At 35.9% G+C, this 18,894-nt stretch overlaps 4 protein-coding genes across 7 annotated transcripts; all 4 read right to left on the reverse strand.

The window, feature by feature from the left end:
* On the reverse strand, nucleotides 1-1,638 carry LOC126689105 (transcription termination factor MTERF15, mitochondrial-like). The gene has a single exon (XM_050384154.1). It carries the CDS (start codon nucleotides 1,599-1,601, stop codon nucleotides 456-458), a length of 1,146 nt encoding a protein of 381 aa, XP_050240111.1. The 5' UTR covers nucleotides 1,602-1,638; the 3' UTR covers nucleotides 1-455.
* Nucleotides 1,639-4,000: 2,362 nt separating this feature from the next.
* On the reverse strand, nucleotides 4,001-5,810 carry LOC126689106 (uncharacterized). 4 transcript variants are annotated; one of them, XM_050384159.1, is made up of 2 exons: nucleotides 5,641-5,810; nucleotides 4,001-5,024 (listed from the first exon to the last, which is right to left on the reverse strand). In XM_050384159.1, exon 2 carries the CDS (start codon nucleotides 4,915-4,917, stop codon nucleotides 4,456-4,458), a length of 462 nt encoding a protein of 153 aa, XP_050240116.1. In that variant the 5' UTR covers nucleotides 4,918-5,024; nucleotides 5,641-5,810; the 3' UTR covers nucleotides 4,001-4,455. The 4 variants fall into 4 exon arrangements, with proteins under 4 accessions (XP_050240116.1, XP_050240114.1, XP_050240115.1 ...); XM_050384157.1 differs by having other exon boundaries at nucleotides 4,001-5,092; XM_050384158.1 differs by having other exon boundaries at nucleotides 5,637-5,810.
* A 3,529-nt stretch (nucleotides 5,811-9,339) lies between these two features.
* Nucleotides 9,340-10,331, reverse strand: LOC126689751 (uncharacterized). Its single transcript, XM_050384937.1, has 2 exons — nucleotides 9,852-10,331; nucleotides 9,340-9,758 (listed from the first exon to the last, which is right to left on the reverse strand). The coding sequence occupies exons 1-2, from the start codon at nucleotides 10,323-10,325 to the stop codon at nucleotides 9,675-9,677; spliced, it is 558 nt and encodes a 185-aa protein (XP_050240894.1). The 5' UTR covers nucleotides 10,326-10,331; the 3' UTR covers nucleotides 9,340-9,674.
* Nucleotides 10,332-10,506: 175 nt separating this feature from the next.
* On the reverse strand, nucleotides 10,507-12,067 carry LOC126690281 (uncharacterized). Its single transcript, XM_050385394.1, has 4 exons — nucleotides 11,806-12,067; nucleotides 11,593-11,705; nucleotides 11,327-11,448; nucleotides 10,507-11,164 (listed from the first exon to the last, which is right to left on the reverse strand). Exons 1-4 carry the CDS (start codon nucleotides 12,065-12,067, stop codon nucleotides 10,507-10,509), a joined length of 1,155 nt encoding a protein of 384 aa, XP_050241351.1.
* Between the last annotated feature and the right edge of the window lie 6,827 nt (nucleotides 12,068-18,894).

An 18,894-nucleotide genomic window follows, 5' to 3' on the forward strand; every position in this document is an offset into this window, starting at 1 on the left:
ACCTATAATGCAATTCTGTTCCATTGAATAACATTTTACAATAACTGCTGCATCTACTGATCTCTCCCTCTTATAAATTTCCCCTAGCATCAATATATTTTCAACAGCTAGGAAGCTTCATTGTTACAGTTCCCAGCTTTCTAGAAACTACTTTTCAGGATCCTCAAAAAGATGACTAGCTCAACAAATAATGAAAAAAAAAAACATTCAGCCTAACCAAACCTTGTGATGATTCACTTCTCCAAGCTTAGTGAAACAAGCACTAGGCCTTTACCAACAGTTTGGAATTTGGACCAGTTCCAATTTTGGATCTGATTTGGAGAAAGTTTCAATACCAAAGAGTGTAATTGGATCAAGTAACTCACTCGACAAGTGAAACATTACACACAATATGAGCACTCCACAACTGCTTCATCTCATTCGTTGGCTCATATTTATCATCATATGTTCACTAGTCATTCTGGAAAATCCATTTTTTCCTTGTATAACTGCAACAACTCAGAAGCTTCCTCCTTATTAGGCAACACAAACCTCTGCAAAAACAACTCCTCCACATACTCAAACGCCGTAGGCAAGTAAAAATTCTTCTTAACCAAACCTTTAGACTGCAAAAATTGAATCGCCGAAGCCCTTGGAATAAGTCGCTTCTCCAAGCTCAAACTAATAAGTGTAGGGCGTTTGACAATAAGGGAAGCCTCCAAACCCATCTTGTTGACCAAAAAATCCATCACCCTCATAATCTTATCCTCAGATGCCCTGAAACAGCAGGGGTTCTTTGCAAAAGCTACAAGAATCTCATCCTCAGACAAACCCCATCTCTTATAAGCGTTGACCTTCCTCTCCCATGTGGATTTATTCATTCCCCTAATTGCTAAAACAGCCTGAACAAAACTTACCCTCAGAGGATTGATTCCCATTTCCTTGACTTCCTCTACAATCTCTTTGAATCGAACTTGATCTGTCGTAATAACTCTTGGCCAATTTTTAATTAGGGTACATATATCTGATTCATGAACTCCATTTTCTCTCAGAAGATTGACATTAGGAACTACATTAGTGTCTTTATCAACAAGAATAGCCGAGAAACGTCTAACAGCAATAACAGTTTTTTCATCAGTTCCAAGCAAATTCTTAAAGAAGTCAAAAGAAGGGATTATTTGGTTTTTCAAGCTTCGTTTCAACAAGTGTGGATTTCTAGTTAAGATCATAACAATGTCAGAGCTTGTAAAGCCTTTGGATTGGAAAAACTCCAATTTGGGCAAAAGGGTCTTTTGAGGATTTGATAGCAGCAGTGGAGGGTGTCTTCTGATGATGCTTGAGATTTGGGTTTGTGAGAAACCATGGTTCTTGAAAAAGCTAATGACCAAGTCTGCTTTATCTGGGGTTTCAAAGTTAACACGTTTGGTGGCTGATATAGCACCTTCCCGTGAGAACCCACATGTGTTTATGAGGTATGAGACTGTGAACGAGTGTTGATTTGAAGTGCTTGAAATGTATCTTAATGTTAACAATGGGAGGGTTTTAGCAGTGTATAATTTCTTGGGGGCTTTAAGGGTACAATAACTCCCATGGTGAATTGGTTTATAGAGAAAATTCAACATGTTATATAAGCAGTACTGGAAGAAAAACTCACCTACTGTATGTATGAGTCCGTTTCAGAAGAAAGCCTCCAGTGTGACTGTGAGTGAATGAGCAAGATTCCGAAACCCCCAAGGCCAAAAGCTGTGCACTGCGTTTGGGATCTCCTTTCTGCCCAACTGCACCGTTTTGATTTCTTCCGTACTTTTAAAAACAAATTTTTGGTTTTTTTTTTCTCTGACTAAAGAATAATTTTCAAGGTTTGAGGTTGGTTTCTGTGTTTGACACTTTTTGACCCTTAAACGTATCTTGACATTTAAGTATTTTATTTATATATTATTGGCCCTCTTATCTCCTTCCTTTTTATTACGAAATTTTATTTGGAATCTAATAACCTATTTTAGAAAAGTTTTGTCACAATTTTCATTAAAAAATATAAAAATTCTTCAATTTTTTTTTCTTTTTCATAAAAAATTTCTAATATTTTTAAAAATTAATACCCTTAAAATATCCGTTAACTTTCCCTTTTTAATTTAAAAGTCAGGTGACAAATAAATGTCATTAAAATATATCACTCTTTTAAGTCTATTTCTAATAGTATTTTAATCATTAAGTGTCATATAAGTGTTATCAATTAAGACTTTAAGATAACTTATAGAGTGTCAAGGACTCTAGGGTCACCAAATGACTAATGAAAATGTGCTACAAAATCAAATATGAATGACCAAAACAAGAATTTTGAAATGTAAATGGTTATAATAAAAATAACAAAGGTGTATGTTTATTAACAACAAAGGTGTGTGTTTATTAACAAAGCTGGTACACCATGACTTACACATGTTCAAGATCGCCCTCTGTATCTATATGTGTAGGTTTTATTTAGCATTCTTTAAACAAATGTTGTTGCTTAAGACCTTGTTTGGGAGAAGGGAATGGAATGGAAATGAATGAAAAGGATAAATTTAGAATATTCTTTCATTCTCTTTCCTTGTTTGGGAGTTTTAATAAGAAGAATGAAAAGTCCATCCCTTGTTCAGAAGTTTAAGTGAGAGAGAATGGAATGAGTAGGAGGGAACACTCATTCCTCTCTTTTCCCTTAAAACCTCAAATTTTCATTCCCCCTGAAATTGAAAGGAATGGAAGGGAATGAAATTAAATTTAATGATTTTTTTACTAAAATACTCAAAAATATCATTATATATTCAACCATTTATTTTAAAGTAGGGGTATAATAGTAATATTGTCATAAAATGATTTCATTCCATTCCTTTCATGTTGCTCCGAATAAGATTATTTACATTCCATTCATTTTCATTCTTTTCCATTCTTTTATTTTAAAACATCCAATCAAGGTCACTTAATTTCATTCTATTCCATTCTTTTCCCTTAAATAAATTTCATTCCGTTCCATTCATTTTCATTCCCTTATGATCATTCCATTCCATTCCATTCCCTTATGAACTTCCAAACGAAACCTAACTCTCTATTTGATTGATGCTAAAAAGGAGGAAAAATTAGCTTTCATTTAGCTAAATAAAAGGTCGGCTCATTGAGGAGATTCCACACCATGTGCAAGACCCCACAGCAGCTTTAATTTAGCATAGAAGTGATATAGATAACTGAACTGAACCCTCACTTAGACCACTGAACTTCTACTAGATTAATGCAAGATTACTTGCACAATTGTAGTAAATACAGAACAAATGAGCAAAAAAAAAAAAAAAAAAAAATACAGAAAATATGAGCAAGAAATAAACTGTTTTCCCATGAGGATGATATATATGTAGTATGATCTATGATGGGTTTGTCAGTGTTTTAAGTTTTAACCCAAGCTTCAATCATGCAAACAAAAATGATTAGTAGTCTTGGACAAGAAATAAAGCAAGTTCTGAAACAATGGGATCAAGTAACACCACACAAATGGGGAAGCAAGACATTTTACAATAGCTGCTGCATCCACTGAATTCTACCTCTTACAAATTTCCCCTGGCATCAAGATAGTTTCAACAGCCGGGGAGCTACCTCACTTCAGTTTCCAACTTTCTATAGAAACTACTTTTCAGGATCCTCAAAGGGATGAGTAGCTCACCAAACAACAACAACAGCAAAAACAAAAAAAGAAAAAAGAAAAAGATATATATATACACACACATAAAGTTTATTTTAATTTTTTTTAAGCTAGTTCATTTGTTGCTAAAAAATGGATTTAATAAAATATTCTTGCCAAAATAAGAGGATGTCAATCGGACACTATATTAAAGGGTCCAACTCTTTAGAATGATGTTGATACATGAAGGGTTTGACACGCTTTCAAGTTTAAATCCAAGCATCAATCATGAAAACAAAAATGATTACTAGCACTCTTGGACAAGAAATAAAGCAATTTTGAAACAATGGGATCAAGTAACACCACACAATCGAGGACCCATAATGCAATTCTGTTCCATTGAATAACATTTTACAATAGCTGCTGCATCTACTGATCTCTCCCTCTTATAAATTTCCCCTAGCATCAAGATAGTTTCAACAGCTAGGAAGCTTCATTGTTACAGTTCCCAGCTTTCTAGAAACTACTTTGCAGGATCCTCAAAAAGATAACTAGCTCAACAAATAAGAAAAAAAAAAACATTCAGCCTAACCAAATCTTGTGATGATTCACTTCTTCAAGCTCAGTGAAACAAGCACTAGGCCTTTACCAACAGTTTGGAATTTGGACCAGTTCCAATTTTGGATCAGATTTGGAGAAAGTTTCAATACCAAAGAGTGTAATTGGATCAAGTAACTCACTCAACAAGTGAAACATTACACACAATATAAGCACTCCACAACTGCTTCATCTCATTCGTTGGCTCATATTTATCATCATATGTTCACTAGTCATTCTGGAAAATCCATTTTTTCCTTGTATAACTGCAACAACTCAGAAGCTTCCTCCTTATTAGGCAACACAAACCTCTGCAAAAACAACTCCTCCACATACTCAAATGCCGTAGGCAAGTAAAAATTCTTCTTAACCAAACCTTCAAACTGCAAAAATTGAATCGCCAAAGCCCTTGGAATAAGTCGCTTCTCCAAGCTCATACTAATAAGTGAAGGGCGTTCAACAATAAGGGAAGCCTCCAAACCCATCTTGTTGACCAAAAAATCCATCACCCTCATAATCTTATCCTCAGATGCCCGGAAACAGCAGGGATTCTTTGCAAAAGCTACAAGAATCTCATCCTCATACAAACCCCATCTCTTATAAGCGTTGACCTTCCTCTCCCATGTAGATTTATTCATTCCCCTAATTGCTGAAACAGCCTGAAAAAAACTTGCCCTCAGAGGATTGATTCCCATTTCCTTGACTTCCTCTACAATCTCTTTGAATCGAACTTGATCTGTCGTAATAACTCTCGGCCAATTTTTAATTAAGGTTCATATACCTGATTCACGAGCTCCATTTTCTATCAGAAGATTGACATTAGGAACTACATGAGCGTCAACTTTATCGACAAGAATACCCGAGAAACGTCTAACAGCAATAACAGTTTTTTCATCAGTTCCAAGCAAATTCTTAAAGAAATCAAAAGAAGGGATTATTTGGTTTTTCAAGCTTCGTTTCAATAAGTTTGGATTTCTAGTTAAGATCATAACAATGTCAGAGCTTGTAAAGCCTTTGAATTGGAAAAACTCCAATTTGGCCAAAAGGGTCTTTTGAGGATTTGATAGCAGCGGTGGAGGGTATCTTCTGATGATGCTTGAGATTTGGGTTTGTGAGAAACCATGGTGCTTGAAAAAGCTAATGACCAAGTCTGCTTTATTTGGGGTTTCAAAGTTAACACGTTTGGAGGCTGATATAGCACCTTCCCGTGAGAACCCACATGTGTTTATGAGGTATGAGACTGTGAATGAGTGTTGATTTGAAGTGCTTGAAATGTATCTTAATGTTAACAATGGGAGGGTTTTAGCAGTGTATAATTTCTGGGGGGCTCTAAGGGTACAGTAACTCCCATGGTGAATTGGTTTATAGAGCAAATTCAACATGTTATATAAGCAGTACTGGAAGAAAAACTCACCTACCGTGTGTATGAGTCCGTTTTAGAAGAAAACCTCCGGTGTGGCCTGTGAGTGAATGAGCAGGATTCCGAAACCCGCAAGGCCAAAAGCTGCGCACTGCGTTTGGGATCTCTTTCTCCCTCCTTTCTGCCCAACTGCACCGTTTTGATTTGTTCCGTACTTTCGAAAACATATTTTTGGTGTACGTTTTTTTCTTTGACTAAGGGCGTTTTGGTGAATTTTTTTTCTAAATAACAATAAATATTAAAAATTTTAGTTAATTGTCACGTTTCAAAACAATGTTGAAAACTAGAATCTCGAGTGTCTAAAACTTGAGTTCCAAGATAAAACTTGAGTTTTTAAGTCTCGATTTGTAAAAAAAATCAAGCTGAAAATCGAGTTTTAAAGACTCGATTTCCATAAATTGAATAAAAACGCCGCTATAAGTCTATAAAACGTCACTATAGGACTTAAAAATGTCACTATAGGACTCCTTAAACCTGTACTTATAAATTTTTTTTTTGTAGGAAAACGTCGCTATAGGGTTTTAAAACGTCACTGTAAGACTTAAAAACGCCACTATAGGTTAAATTTTTTTTTGTATGAAACTTGAGTTTTAAAGACTCGAGTTCTAATATGGATCTCGAGTTTTTAAAACTCGAGATGCTACTTTCCTTTATTATTTCAAACGTTGCCTAACTTACTATTTTGAATGGCTGAAGACATCTGTTATGCACAATACCTCGTGTTTTGGTATCCGGATGGAATATGCAGAATAGCTGTTAATAGGGATTCAAGATAGTAAGTTAGACAACGTTTCAAAATTTTTTTAAAAATAGAATCTCGAGTTTTAAAAACTCGAGATCCATATTAAAACCCGAGTTTTATAAACTCGCTTTGCGAGTGTTTGGCTGGATGATTTGGACTAAAATGCCACATAGATCTCGAGTCTTTAAGACTTAAGTTCCATCAAAAAAAAATTTCCCTATAATGGCGTTTTTAAGTCCTATAGTAACGTTTTAAAGCCCTATAGCGACGTTTTCGTGTAAATTTTTTTTATAAGTGTGATCATCCCATACAGGTTCAAGGAGCTCTATAGTGGCGTTTTTAAACCTTATAGTGACGTTTTAAAGCCCTATAGCGGCATTTTCCTGCAATTTTTTTTTTATAAGTGTGATTACCCCATACCAAGTTCTGGGAGCCCTATAGTGGCGTTTTTAAGTCTTATAGTGATGTTTTAAAGCCCTATAGCGGCGTTTTTCTGCAATTTATAGAAATCGAGTCCTTAAAACTCGATTTCCACGTGGATTTTTTTCCACATTAGACCCATCCGCTTACAAATCAAGACTTAAAAACTCAAGTTTTATCTTGGAACTCGAGTTTTAGACACTCGAAATGTTAGTTTTCAGTATTGTTTTGAAACGTGACAACTAACTAAATTTTTTGATATTTATTGTTATTTGGAAAGGGTGTTCTGGTATCCGCTTATTCTGTTAAATTTTTTTTTTTTGTTGAAAATAATAGACTCATGAATAGTACAAAAAGTTCAGTGAGACATGTAAATAGTAGTAAAAATAAACTGAATAGTAAATAAGTTGGTAAAAATAATTTTTGCCAAACGGACTCTAAAGAATAATTTTCAAGGTTTGAGGTTGGTTTCTATGTTTGACACTTTGACCCTTAAAAGTATCTTGACATTTTGTATTTTATTTTTAGAGCAAATTACAACTTACCCACCTAATGTTTGGTTGAAATTTAAGTTGCCTGTCTGTGGTTTAAAGTTTGACATTTTACCCACTTGAAGTTACTTGCCTATGATTTGAAATCACATGATGTAAACGTTCTGCTGGATTCTTTTTGATTTTATTTGACCTTGTATTTGTATATTTTTTGTGTTTTTAGAGAAAAGAAACATAAAAGTGGAGCAAAATTACATATTAAGCCTTGTTTAAACAAAGTTGGGGTAAAGAAATCTAATTGAGCTAATCTTAGGTAGGCAAAGTGTCAAATTTTAAATCACAGGTAGACAATTTAAATTTCAGTCAAATCACAAGTGGGTAAATTATAATTTGCCCTTATTTTTGTATTGGCCCTCTTATCCTTTTTTTTTTTAATTTTTTTTTATGAAATTTTATTTGGGATCTAATAACCCATTTTAGAAAAATTTTGACACAACTTTCATGAAAGAATAAAAAGTCATCAATTATTTTTTTTTTTCTTTTCCATAAAAAATTTCTAATATTTTTAAGGGGAAATTGCACTTTACCCACCTATGGTTTGACCCGTTTTAACAATGCCCACCCGTGATTTAAAAGTTGTCACTTAACCCACCTAAGGTGGGCTTTGTTAGACCCCCGTTACCCACCTCTGTCCTTTTCGTTTGAAAATCTCATTTACTATATAAGCCAAAATTAGAACACAATTAGAACCCTAAAAAAGGATTGAGCTCTCTCCCTTTCTCTACCTTCGAACCCTAAAAAATCCCCAAACCCATTTCCGCTATATCAAGATCCCTAAAAAACTCCAACCCATTTCCCTCTGTACTCCGATTGCCTAAGCTTAATCCCCGAACATGTCTTCTTCAAGTTATTACTCGGGTTCCGGTCACCATTCATGCTCTGCTGACAGTTGCCGGCTACGGACTGCTCTGACCTTGAACAATTTTGGGAGAAGGTTTTATGGGTGCAGCTACTATGATGTGGTGAGTAATAGTTGGTTTTCATATTTTTTTCCTTTTTTAGTTTTTATTTATTTATTTCTTTTTTGGTTTTGTTGGTTTTATGAATAACCCTAATTTGATTTTGTTTGTAGGATGATGAACCTACTTGTAAATACTTTAGGTGGTTGGATGGCAAAACATGTAAGTGTGGATCCGAAGTTGCACCTATTGTCCTTGCAAGATTCAACATGTACAAGAATCAAGCAAGAGTTAAGCAAGAGTTGCAGAGGAAAAGGAAAAGGAGGCTATTGATAGGGAAACAACAGCTATTGAGAGGGAAAACAAAGCCAAGCGAAGGGATGAAAAAGTTAGGATGAGAGAGAGGATAGCTAAAGAGAAGTTACAAAAGTACAAATTTGCACTTGTTGTGTCATGGGGGTTTTTTGCTATTTTTTATGTGTTTTCTGGTAGGATGAGAGAATTTGGAACAAAGGCATTGTGTCTGGCTTGAAGGTAAGTTGTTGTAGTTATTGTATAGTTTTGGGTACTACCACTTTTGACAAGTGTATTCCATGTATTTGGCACTATGTAATGTTGTTGTTTATTTGAATAGAGTATGCAATTTGTTCTTTATGTAATGTGTTCTTTATGTAATTTGTTCTTGTTTATGTAATACTACCTTGTTTGTGTAATATGTTCTTTATGTAATGTGATCTTGTAATTTGAATAGAGCATGCTGCCTTATTTATGTAATGTATAATGCTGCCTTGTAATGTGTTCTTTATGTAATGTGATCTTGTAATTTGAATAGAGCATGCTGCCTTGTAATGTGTTATTTATGTAATGTGTTCTTGTAATTTGAATAGGGTATGCAACCTGTTCTTCTTTATAAAGATTGTGTATGTTGTACATCAATTGGGTAGGCAAGGACATGCACCCCACAAGATTCTGTTTACATCAATTGTGTATGTTTTCAAGTAAGACCATTCCATACATATATATTAATAAGCATTGTTCAAAAATTGCCGAATTTCATCTAACATTAATGGCTAAACACTGCCAAATTTCATCTAACCAAGAGTACAATTCAATACTATATATAATAAGCATTGTTTAAAAACAAGTGGACTCCACCTAACATTAATGGATAAACACTACCAAATTTCATCTACATAATAAGTGGTTCTGTCCCCACTAAGACAATAACAAAATAACTTTACAGTATAAAGTTCTGCACAATAGCAAAAAAACAAAAAAGTAGTGACATGCCACTATCAGACAAGCATAATAACAAAAAAAAGTAAAGTAAAGTTTCTACTTCCACATTCTCCAATCTTCATTTTCCAAAGACCTTGTCCTTGCCTTTGCCCTTGTTTGTTGAGAACATTGTACCAGATGTCTAAGCTCTTATTCCACCTCCTTTCCCATATGAGAACAGATGACTACTCTCAACTACCCTTGGTGGTATCAACCCCCTTCGAGGCTGCAAAATACATAGAAACTCCATATCAAGATCTAATCCAGTATTTTATGTAAGTATAAAGGGTGGTGTTTGTGTTTGTGTTTGTGTATATACCTGAGATAGATGTTTTTTTGTGTCCCATGTTTCCTTAGGAGTACGAGAGGTGGGCTGGCTGCATAAGAACCATTGAGCTGTGAGTGCTTTACTTGGTGGTGGTTTGCTTGAATCTGCTGCAAATGGTGGTGGTCTACTTGAAGTTGAAGCAGATGTTTCAGTTGGTTGCCTTAGTGGCTGCTTTTGTGGCTGGTTGACTGGTTGACTTGCTTGATGGGTGGTTGGCTTTCTTGCTGAATGGCTAGCTATCGCACTTGTTGGTTGACTGGTTGTCTGCTTAGTCTTCTTATTTATTGGTCCAGGTGGGTGCCTTGCTTGTTGGTTGGCTGCCTTGTTTGCAGATCTGGGTGGCTGTCTTGTTTGAATGGTGGTTGCCTGGTTGGCCTTCTTGTTTGCTAATCTTGCTGACTGCTTTGTTTGCTCATTAGTTGCCTGATTAGCTGCCTGAGTGGTTGGTTGTCTTGCAAACCTCATTGGTGGTTGCCTTGCAAACCTCCTTGGTGGTTGCCTAGGTGTCTATCTGGCTGGTTGGTTGGTTGCTTGTTCCTTGTCCCTACAAACAAAATTGTCTTGCATCAGAAATAGATTTGTAATATAATTGTTATAGTGAACACATTCTTGCTTTACTTACAAATTTTTTTTGCCTCTTAAGTCTCTACCTCCTTTGCCATGATGTCTCACCAGTTATTCCAGCCTTACACCTCCTTGAATTATGCCCCTCCTGATAGCAAAACCCACATTTTATAGGTCTATATGACCTAGAAACTGTGTATGGGTTGTTTGGCTCATTTGCATCTTTCTTCATTTTCATTGATGGCCTGCTTGTAGGCTTGTACACAATTGGAGCAACAGGGGCAAGAAGGTTGGTTTCAACCCATTCATCTTGGCCAAGTAGTAGGGTAATCATCTCCTTATATGCAGCCACATAGGCATCCTTTCTAAAGCATGCATGCACATAATCCTTAGGCCTCTCCAGGTTCTTATAGATTGCTGCAATACCATGCTTACATGGGATTCCTGTCAAATCCCAAACCCTACAAGTACAACACTTTCTTATAAGGTTAACCACATGCCTCTCATACTCATTATCAACCTCATATATATAGCATCTTGATGGAATAGCAGAAAATAACTTAGAATCAACTTTCAATTGCTCAAGCTTCTGCACTATGTTTGGACATATGTCACTAGTGAATTTTTCAATCCCAGACCTCTTACTGTACATTCTAGTCATCAACCTAACCCTAATCCACTCTCGCATGGCAATGATAGGCTTATCCCTAACTTCTAATATCATAGAATTAAATGACTCACTAAGATTGTTCACATAACAATCAGAGATGCTTGGAGTGAAATGTGACTTGGTCCATTGGGTTAGTTGGATGTCTGCTAGATACTCCTATGCTTCTTTGTCCAATTCCTTCATATCTTGCATTATTTTCTTAAACTCCCTAATTGTTGTTGCTACAACACACCTCCATAATGCAACCTTCAATTCTAAACCCTTGAAATTTACCTTAAAGTTGTTGTAAATATGCTTCACACAAAATCTATGTTCAACTGTTGGAAGCAACATCTCCATGGCAGGTATCAATCCCTGGTTATCATAAATACAATAAAAAAAACATCCGAAGAACAAAAATGAACACCATCTTGAAAAGAAACAAAACTTTCAAAAAGCAGAAATGTAATGATTAAGAACAAACAGTAGTATCAAAAAACAAGTGAATTGTTGTATTACCTTCTGCCTATTTGAAATGAACACCAGATTCAGCTCATCTTGCCTCCCAATATCATCTGCAAATGTCTGTAAAAACCACACCCAAGAATCCTTGTTTTCTTGCTCAACTACACCTAATACAACAGGGAAAATATTGTCATTCCCATCCCTTACAATTGCTAATAATATATATCCACCAAACTTGCCCTTCAAGTGGCAAGCATCTAATCCTACAAGTGGCCTGCACCCCCCCCAAAAATCCAACTTTCTGTGCATTGTATCTCACATACATCCTCTTGAACTTAGGTTGTGTGTTAGGCTCAGTAATCTCAGTTTGCAGAATCACCTTACTCCCCACATCAGTTACTTTTATCATCTCTGCATAGTCCCTAAGCTTCCCATACTGCAACCTCTCATCACCTAGTATGAACTCTCTAGCTTTCCTCTTAGCTCTGTACACTTGATTTATGCTCAAGTCCACATACACATCCCGCATAACTCGATGCTTCACACCAGAAACTACCCAATTAGGGTTTTTTGTTGAAATCATCCGAGTATTTGCTAGCCACATATGTAGAAGTGACCTGGTTATGCTTGAATGTCCTTCCACATGTACAAGTTGGAACCATGGTCTTTATTTGGAAGGTTAACTCCCCTGCAATCTGTGATGCATATACCCTCCAACCACATTCATACTTGAAGTGGGTAGAAACTTTGGTCTTCTCATTAACCTTGAACTTAATGTCCATAAGCTTCCTCACTGCATATTCCCTCAGGGAAGCCCTAAACACCTTCCCATTTGGGAACTTCATAACCTTGCATAACTCTGGGTTACTCATGCCAGTCTTCTCATTAAACTCTGGACATCTCACCCTTTCATCCTCATCCTCTGAACTATTTATGCTCCTAGTGTCATCATCATCAAGAGCTTTTTCAGCCCAATCATTATTATCACCAGCTTGATCACTTGTAGTAGCTTGATCATTGGCAACAGCTTCTGGTCTTTCCCCATTATATGTAACTGGCTCTTTCACACCATCTCCCTCGTTTACATTTTCAGTATCTCTTTCATGCTCTTTCATATTGGGCACTTCATTGTTCTGAGCACCAAAAATGTCATCAGGATAATCTGGTCCTTCATACCCTTCATCTAGCCAATCAGGTTCATCCACATGAACAGCTTGATCACTACCAACAGTTTGTCCATGGGTAGCATGGTCATCCACATGCACAGCTTCTCCAACATTGCCATCCCTTAAACCCTTAATAGGTTCTGCACTAACATCATTTTGGTCAACCATAGATGATCTAATAGTATTGTTCACCTCCTCACAATCAGTATCATCATCTTCATCATTCATTTCCCATGACTGGTCTACTGCAACTGGTTGATTTAGTTCAACTATAGGTTCTTTAATAGCAATTTGTTCAACTTCAGGTTCTACATAAAGTGTGATTTCATTTGTTGGCCATTCAGCATGTAGTTCACACATATAGGTCACATGATCATCTGAATTAATTAACCTTAACCCTTGCTCTAAGTCACCACCAGGTATTAAATAATAAATCATACTGTTAATGGGTTCCCCAGCCTCAGCACAAATGTCTTGTATCTCAAAATGATTTAGTAGATCTGGATCAACATTAGCCATTGTAGATACCTCACCACCTACATACTTTAAACCAGGGTTCCACTCAAAATTCATACTATGGTGAATGGTAAAATCAAAACGAATTTCAGCAGCCATCTACAGGAGTTAAAACACATGCACAAACAACAGTAATTAAATACATAACCAACACACGCATAGAGAGCAACAATGACAAAAGCAAAATAATTTCAGTTGCACAACAAACACCAAGTAACGTGGGGTCAGAGACAAAAAACACAACCAACTAAACGATTTGTCTCCATGGGACCACAGACAACCTAAAGATGCATCTAACCAAAATATTCCTAGGGACCACAGTCATCAATGTCGACTATAAAAGAACAAAACCCAACAATGGTAAACCACTAGTTTTATGATAGAAAAACTTTAATCTGAATCACTTTCATCAATCGTTACACATTGAAAAAGAATAAACACAACAATGGTAAATCCTAGAAACCCATTTCATACCTGATATAGAGGAAAACTTAAGTTTCAGCTTCAGCACACCTCCTCCTTGCTTGCAAGTGTTCGAGGATTAAGTTTTGGCAATCAAAGTAAAGAGAGAAAGGGATTATGGGTTTGGGGATTTTTGAGGGTTCGAAGGTAGAGAGAAGGAGAGAGCTCAGTCCTTTTTTAGGGTTCTAATTGTGTTCTAATTTTGGTTTATATAGTAAATGAGATTTTCTAACGAAAAGGGCAGAGGTGGGTAACGAGGGTCTAACGGAGCTCACCTCAGGTGGGTTAAGTGACAACTTTTAAACCACAAGTGGGCATTGTTAAAACGGGCCAAACCACAGGTGGGTAAAGTGCAATTTCCCCTATTTTTAAATCAATATCCTCAAAGTATCCGTTAACTTTTTCGTTTTAATTTAAATGTCAGATGACAAATAAATGTCATTAAGATATATCACCCGTTTAAGTCTATTTCAGATAGTATTTTAACCATAAGTGTCATATATAAGTGTTATCAATTAAGACTTTAAGATAACTTATATAGTGTCAAGGGTCACCAAATGACTAATGAAAATGAGATACAAAATCAAATATGAATGGTCAAAACGAGAATTTTGAAATGTAAATGGTTATAATAAAAATAACAAAGGTGTATGTTTATTAACAACAAAGGTGTGTTTTTATTAACAAAACTGGTACACCGATGACTTAGACATGTTCAAGATCGACCACTGTATCTATATGTGTAGGTTTTATTTAGCATTCTTTAAACAAATGTTGTTGCTTAACTCTCTATTTGATTGATGCTAAAAAGGAGGAAAAATCAGCTTTCATTCTAAACAAAAGGTCGGCTCATTGAGGAGATTCCACACCATGTTCAAGACCCCAAAGCAGCTTTCATTTAGCATAGAAGTGATACAGATAGCTGAACTGAACCACCAATCTCACTTAGACCACTGAACTTCTACTAGATTAACGCAAGATTACTTGCACAATTGTAGTAAATACAGAACAAATGAGCCAAAAAAATACAGAACAAATGAGCAAGAAATAAACTGTTTTCCCGTGAGGATGATATATATATATATATATATAGTATGATCTATGATGGGTTTGTCAGTGTTTTAAGTTTTAACCCAAGCTTCAATCATGCAAACAAAAATGATTAGTAGTCTTGGACAAGAAATAAAGCAAGTTCTGAAACAATGGGATCAAGTAACACCACACAAATGGGGAAGCAAGACATTTTAAAATAGCTGCTGCATCCACTGAATTCTACCTCTTACAAATTTCCCCTGGCATCAAGATAGTTTCAACAGCCGGGGAGCTACCTCACTTCAGTTTCCAACTTTCCATAGAAACTACTTTTCAGGATCTACCAAACAACAACAACAACAACAAAAACAAACAAAAAAGAAAATAAAAGAAAAAAGAAAAAGACATATATACACACACAGAAAGTTTATATTAATTTTTTTTTTTTAAGCTAGTTCATTTATTGCTAAAAAATGGATTTAATAAAATATTCTTGCTAAAATAAGAGGATGTCAATCGCACACTATATTAAAGGGTCCAACTCTATAGAATGATGTTGATACATGAAGGGTTTGACACGCTTTCAAGTTTAAACCCAAGCATCAATCATGAAATCAAAAATGATTAGTAGCACTCTTGGACAAGAAATAAAGCAATTTTGAAACAATAGGATCAAGTAACACCACACAATCGAGGACCCATAATGCAATTCTGTTCCATTGAATAACATTTTACTATTTTTGATAGTATTTTAACCATTAAGTGTCATGTAAGTGTTATCAATTAAGACTTTAAGATAACTTATATAGCATCAAGGGTCACCAAATGACTAATGAAAATGAGCTACAAAATCAAATATGAATGGGAAATCGAGAATTTTGAAATGTAAATGGTAATAATAAAAATAACAAAGGTGTATGTTTATTAACAACAAAGGTGTGTTTATTAACAAAGTACACTGATGACTTAGACATGTTCAAGATCGACCTCTGTATCTATATTTGTAGGTTTAATTTAGCTTTCTTTAAACAAATGTTGTTGCTTAACTCTCTATTTGATTGATGCTAAAAAGGAGGAAAAATCAGCCTTCATTTAGCTAAACAAAAGGTCGGCTCATTGAGGAGATTCCACACCATGTGCAAGACCCCACAGCAGCTTTCATTTAGCATAGAAGGGATACATAATTACAGATAGCTGAACTGAACCACCAATCTCACTTAGACCACCGAGCTTCTACCAGATTAACGCAAGATTATTTGCACAATTGTAGTACATACAGAACAAATGAGCAAGAATAAATTGTTTTATGCCATGACGATGATATATATATATAGTATGATCTATGATGGGTTTGTCAGTGTTTTAAGTTTTAACCCCAAGCTTCAATCATGCAAACAAAAATGATTAGTAGTCTTGGACAAGAAATAAAGCAAGTTCTGAAACAATGGGATCAAGTAACACCACATAAATGGTGAAGCATGACATTTTACAGTAGCTGCTGCATCCACTGAAGTCTACCTCTTACAAATTTCCCCTAGCATCAAGATAGCTTCAACAGCCTGGGAGCTTCCTCACTACAGTTTCCAACTTTCTGTAGAAACTACTTTTCAGGATCCTCAAAGGGATGAGTAGCTCACCAAACAACAACAACAACAACATGAGAGAGAGAGAGAGAAAGAACCTCAGCCTAACCAAACCTCTAAAGGACAGAAATCACAAAATTAAAGCTCTTGTGATGGTTCTCTTCTCCAGGCTCAGTGAAAACAAGCACTAGGCCTTTAGCAACAGTTTGGAATTTTGATCAGTTGCAATCTTGATTGTGATTTAGAGTAAGTTTCAATCCCAAAGGGTGTAATTGGATCAAGTAACTCAACTCAAGTGAAATGTGACACATAATGTGAGCACTCCACAACTGCTTCATCTAATTCTTTGCCTCATGTTTATCAATATATTCATTGATCATTCTGGAAAATTCAATTTTCTCTTGTATAGCTGCAACAATTCAGAAGCTTCCTTCTCATAAGGCATCACAAACTTCTTCAGGAACAACTCTTCCGCACACCCAAACACTGTAGGCAAGTAGAAATCCTTCTTGACCAAACCTTCCGATTGCAAAACTTGAATAACTGAAGCCCTTGGAATAAGTCGCTTCTCCAAGCTATAAGTAAGCAGTCCCGGGCATTTGACAATTAAGGAAGGCTCCAAACCCATCTTGTTGATGAAAAATCCCATTACCTTCATAATCTTATCCTCAGATGCCATAATACAATGTGGGCTTCTTCCAAAAGCAACAAGAATCTCTTCCTCAGACAAACCCCACCTCTTATACGCACTGAACTTCCTCTCCCATGTGGATTTATTCATACCCCTCATTGCAAAAATAGCTTGAATAAAACTCAACCTCAAAGGATTGAATCCCATTTCCTTAACTTCCTCTACAATCTCTTTAAATCGAATGGAATCTGTCATAATAGCTATAGGAGTTTTTTTAATTAATGCACATATATTTGATTCAGGAACTCCATTTTCTCGCAGAAGATTGACATTAGGAACCACAAAAGTGTCAAGTTTAACAATTAGAATAGCTGAATATCGTTTAATAGCGGTAATAGTGTTCTCATTGGTTCCAAGCAAATTCTTAAAGAAAACAAAAGATGGGATTATCTGGTTTTTCAAGCTTCTTTCCAAGATCCGTGGATTTCTAGATAAGACTGTAGCAATGTCAGAGGTTGTAAAGCCTTTGGACTGGAAAAACTCCAATTTGGGCAAAAGGGTGTTCTGAGGATCAGATAACAGCACTGCAGGATGTCTTCTTATGATGTTTGAGATTTGGGATTGTGAGAAACCATGGTTCTTGAAAAACCCAATGACTGAGTCTGCTTTATATGGGGTTTCAAAATTAACACTTTTGGAAGCTGATAGAGCAACTTCTGGGAAGAACCCACATGTGTTTATGAGGTATGAGACTGTGAATGAGTGTTGATTTGAAGTGCTCGAAAAGTATCTGAAAGATGATAATAATAACGCTACGTGGGTTCTAACAGTGTATAAATTCTGAGGGGCTCTAATGGTAGAAGTAGAACAACAAGTACCATGGTGAATAGCTTTATAGAGAAAATTCAACATGTTATATATAAGCAGCGCTGGAAGAAAAACTCACCTACTTGACGATTCCATTTCAGAAGAAAACCATCGCTTTGAATCAATGAGCAAACATTCCGAAACCCCAGAGTCTAAACCTTTGTTTCACTCAAAATACCAAAGGAAAAAAAAAAAAAAAAAAAAGACCAAAACCAAAACCAAACCCAAAACCCTTGCTTTGTACTGCGTTGGGGTTCTCTTTTTCTCTCGTATCTGCCCAAGTGCGCCGTTTTGTTTTCCTTCATACTCTATAGCATGTACTATATCGAGGTTTTTATTTTATTTATTAAGCCTTTATTTTTATTTTTTTGGGTCAACAAAGGATATATCATTAAACTTAGGAATTAATAAGTCTATTACAGCGTAAACAAACTTTATCAGAAGCTAAAATATTTTCCACCACAGGTGGCGGATACAAAAAGATAACAAAAGAGTCTAAACTACTAACACCAAGCTTGGCCAACGCATCGGCACATTGATTGGCCTCCCTATAGATGTGAACTATCTGCTTGTTGGGAATCTCTCTCACCAGGTTCCTGCAATCAGTAAGCAATGGCTCCATTAAGAAGTTGGCAGTATTATTGTTCATAAGCAAAACAATACTTAAGGCATTCAACTCAATGATGAGATTATTTATCCCCATTTCCTTAGCTATTAGAAGGCCATCTCTTAGGGCCCACAACTCTGTCATACAACTGTTAGTGCACCCAAGAGGCCTTGCATAGCCTTTCAACCAATGCCCATCATGGTCCTTGATAACACCGCCTCCACCTGCACGTCCAGTATTACCAAGGGTAGATCCATCTAAATTAAGCTTCGCCCATCTCATTGGAGGCTTCTCCTATTAAGCCTTTATTACTCAAACTCAAACCTCTCTTCTTCTTTTATTTTATTTTTATTTTTTATAACTTATTAGCTAGCCTCCTACCCACTCAAACGTATTTTATACTTTTTTAAGGTTAATTGTTAGTACAACAATGGGAGAAGAAGATTCAAACTCTCATTTTTCGCATAATGAAATTTAGACGAGCTCTTAAAA

The sequence above is a fragment of the Quercus robur genome, chromosome 6, assembly GCF_932294415.1.
Source record: "Quercus robur chromosome 6, dhQueRobu3.1, whole genome shotgun sequence".
Classification (NCBI taxonomy): domain Eukaryota; kingdom Viridiplantae; phylum Streptophyta; class Magnoliopsida; order Fagales; family Fagaceae; genus Quercus; species Quercus robur.